This window comes from Terrapene carolina, unplaced genomic scaffold, assembly GCF_002925995.2.
Source record: "Terrapene carolina triunguis isolate 2854851 unplaced genomic scaffold, T_m_triunguis-2.0 Scaffold85, whole genome shotgun sequence".
Lineage (NCBI taxonomy): Eukaryota > Metazoa > Chordata > Testudines > Emydidae > Terrapene > Terrapene triunguis.
This window is the reverse complement of record NW_020664436.1, coordinates 24928056-24946255: the sequence shown is the minus strand read 5'-3', so window position 1 is coordinate 24946255 and position 18200 is coordinate 24928056. Positions and strand designations below refer to the sequence as shown.

Here is an 18200-nt window from a genome sequence, read left to right as displayed (position 1 = left end):
AATCTCTGCAGTTATAAGATGTTCTGAACAAACAAACAAACTTGTATCTTAGGCTACTACAGCCAAATTCTGCAATTTGATGGGCACATGCAGTTCCCATTATCTTCAGTAGAAGTTGCATCTGTGTATCCAAGAGCAGGTTTTGGCTCTTAAACTTTATTGAAGAGCTTGCTGCCAGACCTATTTAGAAGACCTACTAAGTGTTTTATCATAAATGTGTAAAATTTCATCCCTGACACTTGCAACATAAATACTGCCATAGGTTCAGACTTTTTCTCCAATATAACTATAAAAGGTAAGTTATCTAAACCATTCTAAGAAGTTTTGCAATCTTCTCCAAGAAACATGACATACCACTGTTGAGTAAACAAGTGAAAAAAAACACAGTAGCTTGTCATGTGAAGTATTTTTTTAGTTAAGTATTTGCAGTTGAAATGCTGTGGACTACTCTTTTTATACCAGACCGTAAGCTGTGGAGGGCAGGTATTGTTCTTCAAAAAGAAAAATAACATTGTCCAAATGGCCCAACATTATATAAGTGCAGAAGACAGGATTAGGAAAAGCCACAACAAAAGCCCTCTACTTTCTAACCCATCATCAATCATCATCATCATCATCATTTGTGTCTCCCAATGTGGGTGTATCTTCTAGACTCCAAGCTCTGTGGCACAGGGTCTGTCTTTGTGTCTTATTCTGTACTGACCATATCAACATTTAATAATAAGCAAAAATTCAACTAATCCATGTGTAATAATGTCTACCATCTGAGGATTTCAAACTGTTCTATGATCACTAATAAATTTAGCCTCACAATATCTTTTATGATATGGAGAAAATTTTACACATAAGGAAACTGAAATAGGAAGGCTAGGTGCCTGATTTTCAGATGTTCTGAGTACCCACGTCTACATTTGTGGAGCAGGCACTCTGAACCTTTCAAAAATAATCCCTAAGTGACTTCCCTATTATACATAATAAACCTGTGTCAGAGGCGGAATAGAACCCAGGTCTACTGACTCCCTATACTGTGCTTTAACCACAATACCATCCTGTTATTTATATTACTCACTCGCTTGCTGGAAAGTTAAGGTTTCAAAGTCAAGCACTCTAAAGTTAGGAAATGAGAGAATTAAGGTTATATCAGTTCTAGTCTCCTAGCTCCTTGTCCCAGACTCTTTCCCTAACCCCAGGACAATCAATTATTTTTTGTCAAGGTCCAGACTCCAGAGAAAATAATACAAAAATAATAACAATGATAATAAGTAAAAAAAACAACAAAAAACATTTCACAGCCTATTCAAAAGCATCTCGCGGTCCTGATTTGGCCCCCATTCTGCCTATTGCATACCCTTGCCCTAACCAGTCCCAGTTCTCCTTCTGCACCCCAGTTCATTGTCCGCTCATCTCCCATTCCCCTGATGCTGGTTCCTAGTCCCAGTCTTTGTCCAGCCAGTCCCAGTCTCTTCTGGCTCCTCATCTGATCTGTATTTCGCCCTCCCTGTTTCCCTCAACGGCTCCCATCCTCCTTGTCCAGTCAGTACCAGCCTCCCCTCCGTCTTACACTCCAGCTATCGTTGCTCAGCCAGTCCTAGTTTCTCTTCTCTGCCCCCAGCCTAGGGTTGCCAACCATCCTGGATTGGCCGGGAGTCTACCAGAATCTGCACTGATCTCCTGGTGGCTATTGAAAGCAATCCGGGAGATTTTAATAGGCCACTAGATGTCCAGTGGCAGCGGAGCAGGGCTAAGGCAGGCTCCCTACATGCCCTGGCTCCGTGTAGCTCCCGGAAGCAGCCGGCATGTCCCTCTGGCTTCTAGGCAACTAGCCCTGCCTATAACTATGATAGCATCTAGTGGCTATATTTGGGATTGGGATCCCCTTGTGCTAAGTGATTTACAGTAAGATACTTAGTTTACATTTTGTTAAATGTGACCAAATTTTTGAATATTTGAAAATTTGACATGTTATCTATGTTGTTTTTATTTTAATGTTTGTAATCTTGCTTTGCCAGCAATTGCCTACGTGTTGATTGGCAGCGGCCTATATGATGAAGCAATAAGACATTTTTCAACAATGCTACAGGTAACTGTTCGCTTGTTCTAGTTTTGTAATTTTAAACTTAAAGATGATGAACCTTGAAATCAATCACTGAGGAAATTGGTTTGTATAAAATACAGATTGTTATAAAATTCTATCTTAGAACCATTATAGCATTTGAGGCTGACAAAGCAGATAAAATACTTAACTCTTAATAAATCCCAGGACTTAAACTGGAGAGATTCTGTTATCAGATGTGAAAATGAATACAATGGATAAATGTGGTTTTAAAAAAATCTCATTACCCCAGTCTCCTAATAAACTAGTAGTTTTTTTTACTACATTCTTGGTTATAATTAACATATTGCCAGTAACTTACTGGCAGAATAACCTCATATGTGGCACTGGCATTATGGGAGCTCCATGTTGTTATAAACCAGACTCCATCCCAGGTTAATACTGGGTTCTCAGTTAAGAACTTGGCTGCTGTAATATTTAAGCAAAATGTTATTTATTCTCTAGCATAAATTCTTTTTCTGATTGGATGGAGTGGAATCCATATTATTTTATCATTCAGATTGTTTAACGGCAGGCTGACAATTTTTTAAAAAGGGTACCATAGCTTTAGTCACACTTGATTTATAAATATGTATCCTTATGGATAAGATGGTCTAATTGACTGAAGCATAGGCCTGCTTTTTAAGCCAATACAGATATAAAATACATCAGGGGTAGGCTATAAAATGCCATTAAAAAGTTCTGCATTGTAATGTAATAGCATCCTGCTATGTTTTTTTAACTCTTTCTAATGGCATATGTGTTTATATGTACACTGAGGGTATGTTTGCACTACAGCTGTTACAGTGACACAGTTGTGGCACTGCAGCTATGCCTCTGTAGTGTAGACAGTTTCCACATCAACAGAAGGGTTTTCATCTATGTAGGTAATGCGCCTCTCTGAGAGATGGTGGCTGAAGTCCTTTTGTCAACTGGGAGTTAGGTTTACCTAGCTATGGTGCTCGGGGTGCAAAATTTTTCACACCCCTGAGTGACGTAGCTAGATCAACCTAAGTTTTAGGTGTGGACCAGGCCACCCGGGGGAGGGGGCAGCTCCCACCCAGGGCAGTAGCAGGACCTGGCTGGCTCCATTTCTGGAGGAACCCATGGCCTGGATCAGCCCAGGGCTCCTTGCCTGCCTCCCTCCCCCTGCCCAGAGCCTCTTGCTCCTGCAGGCTCTAGAACAGAGGTTCTCAAACTGGGGGTCGGGACCCCTCAGGGGGTCATGAGGTTATTACGTGGGGGGTCGTGAGCTGTCAGCCTCCATCCCAAACCCCGCTTTGCCTCCAGCATTTATAATGGTGTTAAATATATAAAAAAGTGTTTTTAATTTATATGGGGGGTCACACTCAGAGGCTTGCTATATGAAAGGTGTCACCAGTACAAAAGTTTGAGAATCACTGCTCTAGAAGATCTAAAATATAGAAGGCTGGAGCTGGCTAGGTATCCAGGGCAGTAGCAGGGAGAGCATGCAAGGAGTCCCCAGCGATCAGGGAGAGGAGGAGGGGAAGAGCACCAGGGTGGGGCTGTGCTGCTTCCCCGCTCCTGCAACCACTGGGGACTCCGTGCACACTCTCCTCTCTGTTGCCCTGTCTTGGCCTGGGCACTTGGCTGGCCACAGCCCCGTACGTCCTATGGTGTGGGAATCGCTGAAATAGAAAAAATGAGTACAAAAGTTACCTATGTGTTGATTTGCTGATGACTGCCCATGCCACATTTTAATATCAGGTATTTTTGCTATAGCTTTAATTTAAAAAAAAAAAAAACTGTTTTGGTTAGAATTATTTTTACCATGGGAAAAGGGGTTTCTCCTCACTAACTCTACTCAGATTTGGTGAAGACATTTTCCAAGTAATTCCCCTGCAGGCAGAGATGAAACATGGACATTTTCAGCTCATAAATTGCAAGTTATGAGTTTGTGATGATGATGGATTATAATAATCTCTTTTGTGTTTTTACCTGGAGACCATGACTAAGGCCTGCTAATATTAAACACTGAGCATTAAGTAAAAGTAGGCAGCTGAAGAAAGACACCTTCGATTCACTTAGTCTAATTTTTTTTAAAGATTGTTTTACTTGTGTTCTGCTCTGAATAGGAAGATCCAGAGCTGGTTAGTGCTATTTATGGACGAGGGATAGCATATGGGAAAAAAGGACTGCATGTGAGTATTTAATAATTTAAATGATTGTCAGAAGTACTTGCCTACAAACTAAGAGATTACAGGAGCTAGATCAACTAGAATTTATTAAACATATATACAGTTCCAAAGGCTTTCAGTATGTATTGTCATGCTATTAATGTTTTCTCTGAAACATCCTCTTCCTCTTATCTGAAGATGCTATATGACTGGGGACCATACTTGTCAGGCATCAAAATCTTGTGTGTGTGCATAACCTCATGGAGATCCCTGAAGACTGATAAGAAGTGGTAGAGGGGGACCAGCTACTTTGTTTAGCAAACATAGAGTGAGATGCTCCTGATGGCATTACTGTTTGGGCTGTTTCAAGCAGCTTCTATTTTGTATTCTTTGAATTGTCTTATTTATGTTCTGTAGTGTCTGTTGCTCCCCTTCCTCCTGGGGGTCATCCCTAAATACATATCCCATTCTTGTATTCAAGTCCTCAGTGGCACTAACATGAATAATTTGGCTTTTTTATTTTACTTTTTTGTTGTTGTTAAATAATAAGTATCTGAAATGTACAGAGCCTTTCTTGTTTAACACAATAGCACCTAATTGAACCATTTTCAAAGCAGTTTGTAATAGAAAGATCAATAGTTAAAGACCAACACAATGATCCAGAGTTTGAAGAGTTGGCTATTAATGATTAAAAAAAATTAGCAAGGAAAAATAGATTTTAAAAAAATAGCCCTTTGTTTTATGTAGTATAATTAACGTATCCAGATCCTGTCAGGAAGCTGAAATTGGCTTTTAGAATTCTGACTTCCTCCAGTCCAGATTAATTGGATGACTCAGTGGAAAATCCCATTGTGCAGAACCACTGTGTGCTAGAGAATGTTGACAGGTACTCACTTTCTGTGATCTTCACATTTCTATCTCAGCAAAAAGTTCTCTGGTTTTGGCAGCTGATTTAAAAAAAAAAGTCCACTCCACAAAAGATGGTTTCTGTGAGAAATATTTTGAAGTTTTTTTCCTGACTTGATTCTAAAGATGGGCAAAAGGTTCAGGCAAAAGCTCCAAATCACTCAAAATTCCTTCCCTTCCCCAAAAACTCAAACAAACAAATGAACCAACCAACAAAAACAAAACAAAACCCTTATCTCGAGTAGAGTTTCTCTAGCCCAAAACAGAAGAGCTAAAGAAGCTATAAAGTCTAATGTGGACTTTGCCAATCTATTTTATGTGTAAGTTACTCCGATACTAGGATAATGCATGGCAGTACTGCAAAACCTTTAGATAGGTAGGGGAAGTGCTGGGAATTCCACCATATTTTCTAACCCAGATCATCAAAAGGTCTAGATGACACTGGTTTAAAGCACTAGTGGTTCCGCACAGTTCCCATCATTGTTGCAGGTGAATCAGTAGTGATAATGGTGGTAAATTTAGGGAAAAGTTTAGTATAGACAAGGCCTAAGAAAATATTTTCTCCAGAGACTTGTGGGATAAAAAGAGGAGGCCTTATGAACCAGATATAATATTATCTGTGTAGACTCTGCAGCTAGTTTTGTCATGGTTCAGCTAGGTTATTGGAGATAAGGATGTCTTTCAGTTAACTTGATTTTTGAAAGTCCTTAACTATGAAACACAGCATTGGCCTTTCTGGCCGATGCAGCTAATGAATTGCTAATTTGTTCTTCCGGATAAAGCTTTCCTCCTTTCTTGGGAAGTAGTGTCAGGAGGAGCTTGTTATATCACAGAAGGGAAGGAACTCCAGTCACATTTATCTGGCTGTAGCTGTTTCTGCTGGGACTGCTTTACTCAGCAAGAAAAAAAAAGTAGTGTAAACTGAATCAGACAAAACCGTTTTATGGTACACGTTGTAGATCCTCATATTTTTTTGGTTACAAGGGAGCGTGACGATGGCTTTATATTAGCTGACAAAATGCACTTCGTAGTACCACGATTCTTGGTGAAGAGATTTTGAGCACTAAAACATAATGCTTATTGTATAAAGAATATTTGCGGTGCAACCCCAGTAAGTGAAGATGAAACACTGAGGGGTTTGTTTGCAAAATATTGCAGATGATGCATATGGATAAAAGTTTTAGTTATTAAGTTTTAGTATACAAACAGCTTGTTCAGTTAATACACCTCTGCCCCGATATAAGGCGACCCGATATAACACGAATTCGGATATAACGCGGTAAAGCAGTGCTCCAGGGAGGCGAGGCTGCGCACTCGAGTGGATCAAAGCAAGTTCGATATAACGCGGTTTCACCTATAATGCGGTAAGATTTTTTGGCTCCCGAAGACAGCGTTATATCGAGGTAGAGGTGTACTTGCAATATAAAGTATCTTATCCCTATTAGAAATGACATTGAAGTACTTTGATGGCTGGAGGTTACTGTTTATTGATTGTCTTTTGACCTTTGTCCTTAAAAATTATTAGTGTAACTCTAAGATCACTTAATATAATAATAAAGCATGCACTGGCTGTTTATATAGTTTAATTTCTCTTTTTAAGGACATAAACAATGCTGAGCTTGCCCTGTATGAGCTGAGCAGAGTAATTAGTCTGGAACCACATCGCCCTGAAGTATTTGAACAGCGAGCAGAGGTGAGATTTTTCTTTCTCAGACTTTTCAATTGCAACTCTTTCAAATATTTAAAAGTATTTCTTCTGGCTTCATTCACCTTTTTAATTGTTAAAACTCTTGCTTTCTCCACTAGATATATCTCCCTGTTTAAATGCTTTTAAAGTATACATATTTGCTACAAGAAAAGTACATATTTCATGGTATTTGTGAAAACTTGTATAGAATGTGTAGTGAGTAAAGCCAAATAGATTGGCAGGTAATTGACATAAACAAGTGTTTAGCTTTGTATATATTGAATAATGCAGAATCATACTTTTCTTTGTAACCTGTTGTAATGAATCAAATAGTACATAAAAACCCTGTTCAGTTATTGTACTACAAAAAATTCCTAAGTTCAATCATATTGCATTATGGATGCCAGTTAAAACATCCAGCATTCAAAGTGTGTGTTAATGTAGCACTTTTGTGTTCAGAAACATAAACGAGATTAATCAAGAATGCCGTAACTTTTAACTGAAGATAACGTTCAATGGTGTCAATTACAAAAATGTGCACAATTTCTGCAGCCCAGCATCTCCCAGAGTTCTCAGTGTCTGGGCTCCTTCTCTCCTCTCTGTAGTTATTGAAGGTGGATCAAAGTCCTGGTGCCTCGTGCTCGGGCCATTCTCCCGTTCTCCCACTTGCCACCAGATTCTCTGTTTCCATGGCAGCATGTGGACAGTAGTTCTGTCTCTCCTGCCTATTTTCTTCGGTGAGCTTTTTGGTAATTTTGGGGATGGAGAGCAGTGTTCTCCCTTTCCTCCTCCTTGATTTGGTTTACAGACGGTGACTTAACCCACCCTGCTCCTCTGCTACAGTGTCTTCCCTGCTGGCTCCTCTGCACCTCTCAGGCATGACAGAGCAGCCCAAAAAGCGCCAAACAAAATCTAAATGGTTCTCCATTTGTGAGACCGCCTTCCTTGGCTTAGCAGATAGTGAGTTGTGCCCAGGCTGTACCCAGTCTTCTGTCTGTAACTCAGTTAGGTCCTGAGGCTATGATCTCTCCTGGCTGAAAGATCTCAGGGTCATAAAGGGTAGAGATCACACTGACTTTGGCTTTATTTTAAATAGTTTCCCTGGCAACAGCATTCATAGGTGAGGCCTCAAGGGGTGCAATGGGGTTCTCAGCCAGAGCCATGGTTTCCAGCTCAGTAACCAGGAACCACCTACCACTCCATCCCTGGAAGATGGATACCCACTCAAAGCACGTTCTGTGCTCCGCCAGGTTTACAGACTCCCTTCTTTTCAGGGAAAAGCTAGACAGGGCAGTGGCGGTACCATGTGGAAAAATCAAATCAGTCTTTCCTGGTGCTACTTACTGCTTTCAGTAGAGAGTACAGACCGGCCTTCAGACAGAGAGGCTCCTTTTGGCCTTCATCCTCTCAGATATACTAGAGAAGGCAGAGCAGATTCTTCAAAGGAGAGCTGTGGAACTGGGCTTTGGGGGAAAGTCCAAAGGGAACACCCCCCTTTCCAAAGCCTCTTTATGACAAAGACCACATAGGCCTCTGCCCAGAGCTGAAGCTAGAGGGCAGGCAGAATTTCCTGTTTCCTGGAGGAGTGGGTTGCATTGACTACAGACAGGTGGGTAAGGGAGATAGTGAGCCAGGGATGTTCCCTCGAGCAACGGGCTCCCCCCATCCATTATTCATCCATTTCCCCCATCTCCCACAACCCTATAAAGTGCAAACTGATCCAGAATGAGATGTCTTGTCTTTTAGATATGGAAGCAATTGAAAGTATTCCCTCAGAAGCACATAGTGGGAATCTGAGCCATTCTTGTCCTTAAAAGGTTCAACAAGTGGATGAAGAAAACAAAGTTTCAGATGGAGACCCTGGCATCTATAGTGTCATCCCTGTCTTGGGGAATCTTCTGGCTTCAGTGGACCTGGCAGATACATGCTTCCATATTTCTATCAGATTGTGGCACTGCAGATTTCTAAGGTTTGCTTATGGCAGGAAGCATTATCAATACTGGATGTTCCCATTTCGCCTGTCCTCAGCCCCCAATGTCTTTGCAAAGAAGTTGGTGGCAATCAGCCAGACTCACATCGCAGGATATCCTCTGGTATCCCTTCCTGGAATCCTGGATGACATCTTGATCAGAGCTCCATCTCCGTCATTAACACACACAGCCATGTCCTTGACACTTAATCTCCTGCAGATACACTTCTTTGTTACCAATGTCAAGAAAAGCCTCTTGACTCCATCCACCAAAAATACCTTACTTAGGAATGGACATAGATACCTTGATAGCAAAGATCTGCCCATCCCTAGAAAGGTTCCAGAAGATTCAGGACCTTCTTTCATTATTCTGGAGCCACAAGAGGCCTACCAAAGCACTGGGCCTTCTACTTTAGGCCTCCTAGTGTTGTGCACAGGGATCACTCTATGGGTGCAATCACACATCAGGTGCCTTCAAGGCTCCATCTTAAATGTGTGGGACCACTCCCCAGAACACATTAAGTATCACTAAAGGTCCTGATGCAGGTGCTCATCTTCTTAAAATGGTGGTCAGCCCAGGGCAATGTCCATGAAGATATGCCCCTATGTCTTCCAGATTCTCTGGTTCTCACAACCCAATGCCAGCCTGGAGGACTGGAGAGCACACCTGGGGATGCGAGCAGCTCAAGGCATCTGAAGCCTGGAGGAAATGGCTCATAGCATAAACCACCTAGTACTAATAGCAGTCAAGCTGGCACTATGATGGTTCCAATCCAGTATAGTGGGGAACTACATCCTAATTCATGATTGCATATGTGAACAAACCAGGGGGAGCAAAGAGCCCAGTGCTACACGTGAAAGAATGGAAATTATGTGGTGGGTGGAGCACTTTCTCCTATCCCTCAGAGCGATTCATATAAAAGGGAGACCTGAACCAAAGGTGGACTAGCTCGACTCTGAATGGTGCCTGAATCACGAGGTCTTTGAGTTAATCAGCCAACTTCCCTTCAACTGACGTCATTAGAGAATCGTATGAATATGAAGAAACCAAAATACTCCACCAGGGTGGTAGATCCCAGTTCCATATGGACCGATGCCCTATGCACAGATGACTGCAGAGTTTCCTCTATGCATTTCCACCTTTCCCATTACTAGGGAAATTGGTCCAAATATAAAGCGAGAGCAGGTGTCAGTAATACTAATAACCCCACATTGGCTGAGGAGACCCTGGTTTTCAGACCTGATAGAGCTGAAAATAGGACCTCCGCCACCACTTCCAAAGAGACAGGACATTCTCTTGCAAGGTCCTCTTCATCATCTGAACCTGAACTGGCTGCATCTAAGAGCCTGCTATTGAAAAGGAAGTACTAGCATCGCTGGGTCTGTCGTCCAAAGTCATCAAGACACTACTTGCGTCCAGAAAAATATCCACACTAAAAGTGTACTCCTCTGTCTGGTCCAGGGTCTGTGGCTAGTGCCAGGAACATGAGGCATATCTCAGGAATTTTGGTCATTTTGAACTTTCTCCAAGAAGGCTTGGACAAAGGTCTCCAACTGAACATTATAGCATGTCAGGTGTTTGTCCTTAGTAGTGTGGTGTTTGCAGGATCCACAGGTTTGCTGGTGCAACAAAGTGGGAATTTTCTGTAATATTTTTATGAAGCCTGGGCATGCCTCAGTTTCCATCTATACTTTGCATTGCTATCCAATAGGTACAAAAGGGTTAATTCTGCTCTTGGAGCAGAGCAGGAGATATCAGGTGGTTGGGTCACGTAGCTGTCTGGGGTGGAATGGATCAGTGACGAATCTGGAAGGACAACAGAATTCCTAACAACTGAACAATTAACATCTAACAGCCGGAAATTCCAGCAGGTAGGCATGTGAATTCAGCATGTCTCTGACTGAGGATAAAGAACCAAAAGGTGTCAGGTGGCTGAAATAAGGGCTACCTTTGCGGGTGAGACCGAGCACTCACTTTGGACTGACAGAGACTAAGGAAAAGAGCCAGAATGGGTGCTTGGCGGTGGAATGCTGGCTTGGCCAGAATGGAGACTATCTTAACCTTTATTTCTGTGTGCTAACGTAAGGACTTCCCGATGCTGTGTTCTAGTTGACTAATAAACCCTACTCTGTTTTGAAAAGACAGCCTGGGTCACAGCAAATGCTTGCTGAGGTGCTTTGATCCCTGAAGAATGTAAAAAGTCTCTGACCAGGAGTCTTTTAGTTAGACTCCATGGGCAGAGCTCATGGTGTCAAACAGGACTGCTGGAGCTCAGAGGCTCAGTCTCAGAGGAATTGAGGTTGCATGGCCTACTCCTAAGAAGGAATGGGGCCCCTTGGGGGTCTGCCACACAGAAGGGGTTCCTCCAAGTGACTGTTTGTAGCACAGAGCCTGTGGTCTGGTAGAGAACCCACAGGTAGGCAGATTTCTTAGAGCAATCCGATTAGCCAAATCAGTGGTCAGGCTGCTTTTTCCAAGAACCTGTTGCTTGTGCTGAGAGCCCTGACAAGTCATCTCTTCGAACCACTAACACCAGCATCAGCATTCTGTTTGTCTATCATTACGTGCTTTCTGATAGCCATCATGTCTGCCACATGAGTGTCGGAGCTGGTGGCCTTATCTATGCAGGAACCTTACTGCTTGTTCCATGAGGACACGGTGGTGCTCAGAACTCTGGAATCGTTTATTCCACGCTTCCCAAGAGGAGGTTCTTCCTTCATTCTATCTGAGGTCACAACATCCTACAGAGAAGAGATGGTGCACCTTTGATGTCAGAAGAGCCTGAAAATCTACTTCAAACATACAGAATCCTTGAGAAGGTTGGGCGCCCTATTCATGTCTTTCCACCCAAAATGCAAAGGACCCAGAGCTTCCAATCCTCCATTGCTAGATGGATTAGTCTGTGCATTATGGAGGCATACAAGGCATCAGAAAGTCCAATCCTGGAAAGGTTCAGGGCATGCTCCCAGCGATCCCTGGCTAACTCCTAGGCAGAAAGAGCAAATGGCACACAAGCAATTGGCAAGGCAGTCACCTGGTCAACAGCTGCTACCTTTATCAAGCACTATAAGGTGGCCTTCCTGTCATCTGCAGAAGCTCCCTTTGGCAGGAAGGTGCTGGAGACAATAGCCCAGATATAAATCTTTTAAATGGGGAGGGATACCTTCCCCCCCCCCCTTCTTTCTGACCTTTTCTACAACCCTCCTACATCTGTTCACCTCTTGCTACTTCCCAGACATCCAGACTTGTGGAAAACGCTGGACTGTAGAACCGAAAATTTCTTACCGACAGTTTCCTTTCTGCTGGTAGAGGCTCCCACAATTTTACCCACCCCAGATGGTTTTTATAAGCCAAAAAGTCAGATACTGGCATGGGGTTTTTACCATATGAACATTTTATGGTTAACTGTACATAGTTGGTCTAAAGCGACAAAGAGTCCTGTGGCACCTTATAGACTAACAGATGTATTGGAGGATAAGCTTTCGTGGGTGAATACTCACTTCGTCAGATGCATGTCATGCATAGTTGGTCTAGTTACCTCTGGAGTGTTTGTTACTAATATTGTTTATAGAAGTTTTTATGGCTTTGGAATAACTCATCTGATAGTAAGTGGGATCAAAGGGGGAATGGCCCAGAGCACATAGCTCTGAGACTTTGATTTGCATTGGTGAGCTGCAGAAAGAAGGGGAGCTGCTCAGACATCCAAATATGTGGGAGACACTGCTAGCAGAAAGGAAATGATGAGTAAGAAACGTTCAGTTCTTTTTGCATTCCAAATATCAAGAAAATAAACATCTGTCAAAGCACAACATAATTGTGTATAAATTTTTTTTCTAATAAGTTCTGATTCACAGTTTTCATGCTATTTTAGGTACGGTGGTTTTGCAATACTCTCTTAATTTGTATCTAAGGGTGTATATACTAGAGTTGGTCAAAAACATTCAATGGAACAGTTTTCTGTTGGAAAATACTATTTAGTTTGAAATCAAAAAGTTGATTGTGAATTAAAATTTCAAAGTTTCAAAGTGAATTAAAATCAGAATAGACTATTTCAACTCATTTTGTTCTGACATTGTAGTATATTGTATTGACATTATCAAAATTCAAGTATATTTCCAAATATTTTGTTCTGTGAGATATTTTGAGATTTTTGACTTTGTCCTGAATCAGGAGAAAAACAAATGTCAGAATTTTCAGTGAGATGAAAATTCTGTTTTCTGACCAGCTCTAGTAAATACACAAAGTAAACTACGTGTATACTTGAGAACAAGATTAATTGTACAGGCATGAAAGTAAAAACATATTGCAAGATAAAACAGTTCTAAGATTGCTCAGCATACTCTAGGACTCAGTGTACTCTTTCCAGGTTAATTGCTTACTTTGGATTTATAGATATTGTCTCCCCTGGGCCGAATTAGTGAGGCACTGGCTGATCTCACCAAAGCTATTCAGCTGCAGCCATCGGCACGACTTTACAGGCACAGAGGTACTCTTTACTTCATATCTGAGGTTAGTTTTTTGCCATTAGATGCTACTTTCATGAAAGAATAAGGATTTCGCCCCTCCCCATTGAAAACTGATCTTCAAATAGTTGTGACTGACCAGCAGTTTACTTGCCTTTTTAGAGAATTGTGATCAGAGGAGGCTTTAAAGTATTTTGTTTTCATGAATTACTTAGTGGAGAGGAGCAAAGTGGAGATATGTTGTATAAAAATGAATGCGGACAATCTATAATCTCATAACTACTTTTGTGCCTTCTGGGGTTAGTGGGGGTGCACAGAGAAACTTGCTTTGATAGTGAAGATCATAATTGCCCATGGGGATTATTGTTGGATACTCATTTTTAAAAAGGAAAAATATACAGACGTGTGTGTGTGTGTGTGTGTGTGTGTGTGTGTGAGAGAGAGAGAGAGAGCACCCCAGACAGGCAATATAAAACAATCTGTTATCCTTGCAAAATGCTGAAATCCTGTCTTCTTGCTATGAAAATAATTATTACAGTAAAAGCTGTTTTATCCGGCACTTCCCCAACCGGAAAGCTCTACAGGGGAGTCGCATCTTATGCGGGGGTTAGGTTCTGAAGTCCGCGCGTAAGGCAAAAATCGCGTATAGTCAAACGCTCATTGAGTGGAATGGCGAGCGGAATCGCCCGCACTACAGGTACAGTATTTAAATTGTTATTTTTCTCTTTTTTGTTTTGTTTTGCCGAGCGCGTTTAGTTAAAATCGCGTAAGTTAAATGCGCCTATGATGCGACTCCACTTTATTTCTATTTCTGATCTTCATTTAAATACTGGTTTATAGTATGGTTGGTGCGAGGCCGGCAGGGGATTGGGGCACGGGAGGGAGGTAGAGCGTGAGCTCTGGGAGGGAACTGGGGTGTGGTTCTCAGCCAATGGGAGCTGCGGAGCTAGTGCTCGGGGTGGGGTGGGAGCAGCACGCAGAGCTGCCTGCTGCACCTCCAACTAGGAGCAGCCAGGACAGGTCGCTTGCGGGGAGCCGCCCAAGGTGAGTGCCCCCCGGATCCGGCACCCCACACCACCTCCCGCTCCCCAGCCCTCTGGCCTGAGCCTCCTCCCGCACCCAAACTCCCTCCCTCTTAATCAATCAGCATTTTTCACTTACCGGCACCCCCCCTTCCCCCAACATGCCGGATAAAATAGCTTTTACTGTATTATTATTTTGGCATTTTTAAGGACACGGCTTCAGGTTAGTTTAGATATTGTTGCCTCAAAAATGGTATGCACATTGAATAGCTGATATCCCAAGGGAATGATGTAAAATCAATTTATTCAGTTGACTTCACTCAGCCTATTTTCAACCCATTTCTCCATTCACTTAATCCCATTTTTTTTCTTGCGGCAGTTGCTATGAGAGGAAAGATGGAAATAAATTGTGTTGTACATTCCTTTTAGTTTGCCATTCTGACTGACATTTGGCTATCTCTGCTGCTTTAAATGGTGCTGGAGCTGAATGCCTTCTATTTTCCTTCTTAAGGATACTTGCTTTCTTTGTTCCTTCTAAAGAAGAGGCATTTTATATTAGCACTGTTGAGATTGAGTCAGCATATTAGTATAAACCTAGAACTCGAGATCACTCCGTTGGAGCAAAATGCATACCCCCATAAGAGGGTTTGTTTGTATTCCTCTTTATCAGCTAGAGCTAGCAATTTCTATGTCATCTGAAAGCTATTTTTGCCAACAGGACTATGCAACAGCTCATGAAGACTTTCAGCACTCCTTGGAACTGAACAAAAACCAGCCTATAGCTATGCTATACAAAGGCTTAACCTTTTTCCATAGAGGACTTCTGAAGGTAAATTTGTTTTTAAATATCCACTTACAGAACAATGCCTTTAATATTAAGTTATTCCTATAAAATATTCTAGCTGTTGTAGATATTCTGTAGGTGTCCTTGTTTTTTCTCATGACTGAGATAAATCATTATACCAAACCTTTTTAGGCTCTGTTAAATCCAGTGGCACTTCTTGGTTCACTGAAAATATATCTGATGCATTATGTAGATATGTGCCGTGTAGATATCAGATATTCTCACTGGTACGCATGTGACTGATGGAATATATGATGTCAAATAGGGACAGATTTTCAAAAGTGCTTGACACCCAGGGTCTGACACTGAAAATATGTCCAGTTAAGTCCAAAATTTCTTTCTATCAAATGAAAAAGAATGCCTAGGAATATTGACAAGGAAGGGGACTGGAGAGGAAAACACTGGTAGCTTCCTTACCGCATGAATTAGGAGAGGGTAAAGGGAGTCCCCTCCAGGCAGCCAATGGGGATCTTTACATATGCATTTAATGAATGCCAAACCTGAAACTCTCATGCATACATTATGGAAGGGAAAAGCCATGTGCCTCCAAAGACTTGAAACAGAAGGCAAATAACTCCCCTTCTCACAAAATGGATTTTCTAAAAATCACATGATTTTTGAACGTCTGACTCAGATTTTTGAATGTTTGAGGTTGGCAATACTGGTTCTGTTCCTAACTTACTGGAGTGGGGGGAGCTGCTGGTGCTTTTTTCTCAGGGTTCCTCCCTCCCAATCCATCTCCCAGCTGCTGCTTGTTTTCCCCTATACTTTTTCCATTCCTGAACTTTCAATCAAAAATCAGGAAAGAGCAGGTTAAGGACCTTAAGTTGTCAGGCTGTCTATTGTAAATCTTATCTGAAAGTAGCACAGTGGCCCTTGGTAGTGAACTAGATCCCCAGTGTAGTGCTGACTTGAGAGAAATGTGCTACCTACTGAATCACTGCCACCACTTCCTACGGCACCCTGGGTTATCATTGGTGCACTTCTATCTAAATTGTGATCTAAACCCACCCTGATGAATTTGAGACTTGATGAGATTAGATCCTGGAGTGGATGTTTGATTGTAATTAGTGCAGTAACTGAATTCTTAACACACTCAAACCTAGAATCGAAATACTGTAATTTGCCAGTTTTGTCATTTACCTGTTCTCTAAATCAGAACACATATATTCATTTCTTTAAATCCCATCTTTGCCTAAAGGCTTAGTGGGCCTTAAGTTCTTCTACTGAATGAAGTCCTACCTGTGTTGTTTGTCATTTAGTAAAGCATTAAACTAAGAAGTATCAAGAGAATTAATTTGAGTCCTAGTTAATGAGCTGTGAGTCTGAGGTTTAGGTTAATGAAGTCTGGACCATATAAAGTAATTTGAACTCCAACTGACATGGCTCTGCCAGCAAAAATCCTACTGTAGATGCAGTTATACCAGCAAAAAAATATTTTGCCAATGTAACTTATTCCATTTGGGCAATTAGTTTAAACTATACCAGCAGAAGAACTCTTTTGCCAGTATAAGCTGTATCTCCATGAGGGCAATATACTGGTATATCTATCCTGGCAGACCACTTTTAAGTATAGACAAGGAATTAATTCCCTCTGTAGGGCTTTGAGCACGAATCTGTAGCCACTTGAATACATCAGAACAATAAGAGGGGCAGGGCTGTGAAGTGAGTCTGTGTGTAAAAGTTAAAAGGGGTGTTGTGAGCGAGGCGGGGATCTGGAGGAAGAAAGGATGGCCTTGTAGTTAAGACATTGGACTGAATCTCAGCAGAAGAGAGTTCTGTCCCTCGCTCCATGTGGTATTGGGGGAGTTGCTTACTTCATAGCTTATTATAGCCATAAAAAGGATTATAGCATTTTTTATTGTGTGATTTGTAGCACAAACTACTGTAATATTTTACTTGTACACTTTTGGATTTTGTAATGTATAATGCCTTGGTCAAACCTTCCACAGGTCTTACATAACAGCACCAAATCCTTAGTAATTACTGAATTACTTTAAATTTAAAGTTATTGAATTTAACTTTAGACAGGGATAATTAATGACAGCTAATCATGATGCCTACTTGTGTTTTATGTAGGAAGCTATTGAATCATTCAAAGAAGCCCTGAAGCAGAAAGCTGATTTCATAGATGCATATAAGAGTCTGGGACAGGCCTATAGGTAAGCACATTCAGAAATAGCTTTTTAATACCACTGGCTTAAAGCCTCTACCACACTTTCAACACTACATATCAATAAAAATAACACAATAGTCTTTAATCACAGATTTGTTTCTCTATATTTTGATGTGTTGTTGTTGATAGTTATCGATAGCATGGACTTCAGGGTTGAGCTCAATATAAATGAAACAAAGGCAAAGAGGTTTTAGTATAAATCCAAAGTAAACAGGTCTCTTAAGGTATATCTACACTGCAGTCAGAGGTGTGATTGCAGCTTGGGTAGGCATACCCCTGCTAGCTTTAATCTAGCTAGCACCGCTAAAAATAGCAGTGAAGATGTGGTGTTGGGGGGCCCTGGCATGAGCTAGCAATGCAAACATGTACCCAGGAGAGCTTGTATAGTCCATGCCGCCACGTCTTCACTGCTATTTTAGCCTTGCTAGCTATATTAAAGCTAACACGAGTCTGTCTACCCGAGCTGCAATCACACTTCCAATTGCCATGTAGACATACCCCTTAGGCCCTCATTTACCTGATTTTTGGCTTCTATCAGTACCATAGTTGAAACATATCCCCAAGTGATATTGTATAAAGTGGGGTAAACATTATGAACCACAGTTGAATATTTTATTCTCATAATGAGAACTTGCTAGATGGTTTCTGAAATCATCATAATATTTAGACAGCAATGAGTGGTTTTTGCATGTTTAAGTTTTGACTTAATTATATAGCGCCAGAAGTGTGATAGATGCTATATAAATTAATATAAACACAGGGTCTCTGCCCTTAAGTGTTTGCAATCTAAATACTTACACTAAAACTGGGAAGTAATTATTTTTAAAAACCAACCTGTTGTTTTTTGCTTTAAGTATCAGCAAAATAAATTCCTTTTGAAAAACCTAATGTATTTAAATTGC

The 18200-nt window shown here is 41.4% G+C and overlaps 1 protein-coding gene across 2 annotated transcripts in view; it reads left to right on the top strand.

Annotated features, from left to right (window-relative positions):
- TTC13 (tetratricopeptide repeat domain 13) overlaps window positions 1-18200 on the top strand; it is a 119330-nt gene that overhangs the window by 17292 nt on the left and 83838 nt on the right. Inside the window, exons 4-9 of one of the 2 annotated variants that reach the window (XM_026649687.1) lie at window positions 2010-2080; window positions 4189-4254; window positions 6737-6829; window positions 13186-13302; window positions 14997-15107; window positions 17202-17284. In XM_026649687.1, coding sequence (XP_026505472.1) covers window positions 2010-2080; window positions 4189-4254; window positions 6737-6829; window positions 13186-13302; window positions 14997-15107; window positions 17202-17284 — 541 coding nt within the window. The remainder of the gene's footprint in view (window positions 1-2009; window positions 2081-4188; window positions 4255-6736; window positions 6830-13185; window positions 13303-14996; window positions 15108-17201; window positions 17285-18200) is intronic. The other variant, XM_026649688.2, reaches the window with a different exon arrangement.